Below are 4,169 nucleotides of genomic sequence, written 5' to 3' on the forward strand. Positions count from 1 at the left end.
GGATATTAAGGCCTCCTTTTAATAGAGAACCGGAACAAAGCATTAGCACATAGTGAATGCATGAACTCCTCAAACTACGGTCATCACCGGTAAGTATCCCGATTATTGTCACTTCGGGGTTAATGGATCATAACACATAATAGGTGACTATAGACTTGCAAGATAGGATCAAGAACTCTCATATATTGATGAAAACATAATAGGTTCAGATCTGAAATCATGGCACTCGGGCCCTAGTGACAAGCATTAAGCATAGCAAAGTCATAGCAACATCAATCTCAGAACATAGTGGATACTAGGGATCAAACCCTAACAAAACTAACTCGATTACATGATAAATCTCATCCAACCCATCACCGTCCAGCAAGCCTACGATGGAATTACTCACGCACGGCGGTGAGCATCATGAAATTGGTGATGGAGGATGGTTGATGATGACGACGGCGACGAATCCCCCTCTCTGGAGCCCCGAACGGGCTCCAGATCAGCCCTCCCGAGAAGTTTTAGGGTTTGGCGGCGCTCCGTATCGTAAAACGCGATGAATTCTTCTCCACTATTTTTTTCTCCCCGAAAGCAGATATATAGAGTTGGAGTTGGAGTCGGGAGGTCTCCAGGGGGCCCACGAGATAGGGGGGCGCGCCCTAGGGGGGCGGGCACCCCCACCCTCGTGGAAAGGGTGGGGCCCCCTGGTCTTCATTTTTGGCGAGGATTTTTTATTATTTATTGTAAGATATTCCGTGGAGTTTCAGGTCATCCCGAGAACTTTTGTTTTCTGCACATAAAACAACATCATGGCAATTCTGCTGAAAACAGCGTCAGTCCGGATTAGTTCCATTCAAATCATACAAATTAGAGTCCAAAATAAGGGCAAAAGTGTTTGGAAAAATAGATACGACGGAGACGTATCAGCACGCACTCAACAACAGGTTTGATCCTTCCAATGTATTACTCTAGTGTGTTGGTCTTGTGGGGCCATAGCCCGGCGACAGGCCAACTATCTACTAGAACAAGGTTTTCCCCGCTCCGATAAGGGAGGGGCAATGACGGCGGCATGATTTCGTCTCGCTTAAGTGCATGTAGCGTTGCTCGGTGATCCATGGACTTGATTGTAACTTGTATTACCTCTAGTGTTCTCTTTACTGCCATGATAGATTATGAATAGATCGAAAGTTTTTTAAAAAAAACATTAAATTGAGTAGAACATAAGACTTTTTTCCAAAAAATATAAATAACTGAACTGATTCGTTTGAAAATAAAATTATGCAAGGAAAATTCTATAACGCATCCCCTCAAAAAAATTATAATCAGCATCTATACTGAATTTTTGGAAATCAGAAACAGAAAGGGGGTCCTCAATATTGAGTTCTCATGAGACATGAAAAACTGTGAGATCTGCCCATAGAATGTTGATCGGACGGTTAAGAACCACAGCCGGAGATGTCTCCCTGTTCCCCATCTCAGGCACACAAGCCCTAAACCCGTGCATGGCATTCGCCGCCTCTCGCCGTCTCTCCGCCGCCGCCGCCGCTCCGAAACTCTCCTCCCTCTTCACGCCCCGACCCATTCCTAATCCTAAGCCTCGCCCGCTGTCGCCGGAGTCCGGCGATGATCCTAGGCGGCGGAAGGCGAGGCCGAGATCAAGGCACCCGTGGGGGGAGGATGCGGCAGCGCTGCTCCGGCGGCTTCACGAGGGGCGATACCTGCCGGGACCCTACATCCCGGATGCGCCGCATGTAGTATCCCCCGACGCTGTCAAGGCCGCCGCCGAGCGGTTCGGCAACGATCACCAGGTCGTCGCCAAGTGAGTTCTGATTCTCGTATTGTTTGTAACCTTGGTCTTATAGCATCCTCGACAGTTGGCTCAGATGGATACTTCGTATGGTAGAGAGATCATGGATGCTATTAAGTGCCATGAAATATTCAGATTTGGAGAGCTAAGTGGCTGTGTTTTAAGGGTCTCGGTTGTCACTAGCAGTCCATTTTTGTTGCATCTTAGGAACATTTCTGGAAAAAAGATAGTACTCCCTCCGTCCCAAAATAAGTGCCGCTGATTTAGTACAAAGTATGTTTGGCCTGGAATGGTGGATGAATTATATTACTGATTTCATTGGCCTGGGAAAGTATGTTTTCGGGTAAAATATCCAGGAGAAATAGCACTATGTATTTGTGTAGCTTGACTTGAATTGGAAATTGAATGCTCTGGGGTTTCTGTCTACGACTTTTAACATTGACTTTTATCTTTGGCATGGCAAGGCATCACAATGTGATTCTAGCAATGAATTGCTTTCTTTTGCTCCAGAGAGATTGGATTTGGTAGTTGTAACGTGTATATTCGAAGGCATCACTCGACAACAGATCATTGATTCATTTCAAGCGACTAGATTAATTAGAGATAGTGCAAGAACCAAATTTATGCTCATGTATGATGTCTGTTTGAAATACCATCTCTGAGCTAGATCTTATAACCCTTGTCGATCAGTGTGCTGGCCTGCTGGAGGAGAACATGCATGCTTCTATTTTGTCGAAATGCGTTCATTATTCCATCTATATGGTCTAATCTTAGGTACATTTGTAGAGAACAGCATCTTAAGAAAAACTAGTGGATTAATGATTTGCAGAGGATCAATTGTTTTTGAAAGTGGGAACTCTTTGTGTTCAATTTGCAGTGGATGCTGCCATGGCAAGGTTAATGGTGGTTTTGGGCCTTTAAGGCATATTGCATCAACATCTTCGGAAACAATATTGATCTTGTTCCCCATGTTTGCTGCCTTTGTTTTATCACTGAATAATGTGAAAAGGCAGCTGCATAGTTCTTTTTTGTGTGTGTGAACTAATGTGTTTTATATTATTAGCCGAAGGTAAAAGGCAGAATAACATGGCAGAACTGTTACAAATCACTTGATTCATCTGTCGTTGAACCTTTTGCTTGTCACTGCAGATGGTTGTCGGGAAGTGACTTGAAGAAGGTAGCATTGTTTGGCTGCCCATCTGTCGAGCGAAGAACAGTTTTTGCATCAAAAAGATTACGAGCTTTCTTCAACTTGCCAGAAGAGAAAGTATGCAATTTTCAATTCGGTAGCTTCAGTAGAAGAATTTGTTCTCAACGCATGCTTGAGATTTCCCTCTTACATGTTGTGCTCTTTCAGGTATGCAGCTCTTGCAAGATAAGAAGTTCATGCCAGTTTATTAACCAGGAGGTGCCTAGGTATGATAAAGTGATCTTGTCAGATACTATGAGGATCCTTGCTTTGTTTGTACTGGATGCATATCCTGAGCCACTACAGGTTACTGCTGAAGTAAAAGCTAGTGTTCGCAAACTTCTCAAGGACACCATAAATCTAAGCATTTAAGTTCTTTGAGGGATAATTTTTAATCAGTTGAGGTACTGTGTATATGTCAGGTATACTTAGGTTCATTTTCCCACTCTTCTTTTTTCTTTTGTACCTCGAGCAACCATTGTAACATGATCTGAATCAAATAATAGAGTTGATGGCCACATTTATTTGGAGCAGATAGCTGACAGTCATGTTTCATTCAGACAATACCTGAGAGTTCGACTGCTGACCTCGTTGGATATTTTTTCTCTTTGTTTTTTACCAATATGTGGCGTGTAGCTAATGGTGAAGCCCTTAATGTTATTAGCTTAGCGTGGTGTAAATATATTCTATTTGTGCTTGATTGTTCAACTTCGGAAAGGTATTGTTCCATCATGGCTCTGGTTTATGGGACAGCTTGGTACATTTTTTCCTCTTATGTCGACAGAATAATTCAGCTTCGTAGACATGCTTGTTCTTTCCCCTTAGCCATTCCTCGAATAATGGGGAGTTTGCCTGTCAGTTGAGAGTGACTGATATCAAACAAACTGATTACACAATGGTTCTTTCCCCTTAGCCATTCTGCATATTTGTCAAGATCCTTTTTGCTCGAGCATCTTGTCTCTGACAATGCTGAGGCATGCTTGTTCGACATTGCTTGCGTTTCTCAGTCCATTGTACCTGTTCCAGTGTGTGTTCATGACCATTATATTAAAACTACTCCCTCTGACGCAGCCTGAAGGGAGTACTAATATCTTGTACTCTCTTCGTTTCTAAATATAAGTCTTCTAGATATTTTAATATGGACTACTCCCTCTGTAAACTAATATAAAAGCGTTTAGATTACTACTTTAG

General features: G+C 42.9%; 1 protein-coding gene across 1 annotated transcript; it reads left to right on the plus strand.

Annotated features, from left to right (window-relative positions):
* Positions 1-1,423: 1,423 nt before the first annotated feature.
* LOC125548105 lies at positions 1,424-3,643 on the plus strand. The gene is made up of 3 exons (XM_048711785.1): positions 1,424-1,801; positions 2,939-3,056; positions 3,147-3,643. Exons 1-3 carry the CDS (start codon positions 1,485-1,487, stop codon positions 3,348-3,350), a joined length of 639 nt encoding a protein of 212 aa, XP_048567742.1. The 5' UTR covers positions 1,424-1,484; the 3' UTR covers positions 3,351-3,643.
* Positions 3,644-4,169: the final 526 nt, after the last annotated feature.

The sequence above is a fragment of the Triticum urartu genome, chromosome 3 (genome assembly GCF_003073215.2).
Source record: "Triticum urartu cultivar G1812 chromosome 3, Tu2.1, whole genome shotgun sequence".
NCBI classification, from domain to species: Eukaryota; Viridiplantae; Streptophyta; class Magnoliopsida; order Poales; family Poaceae; genus Triticum; species Triticum urartu.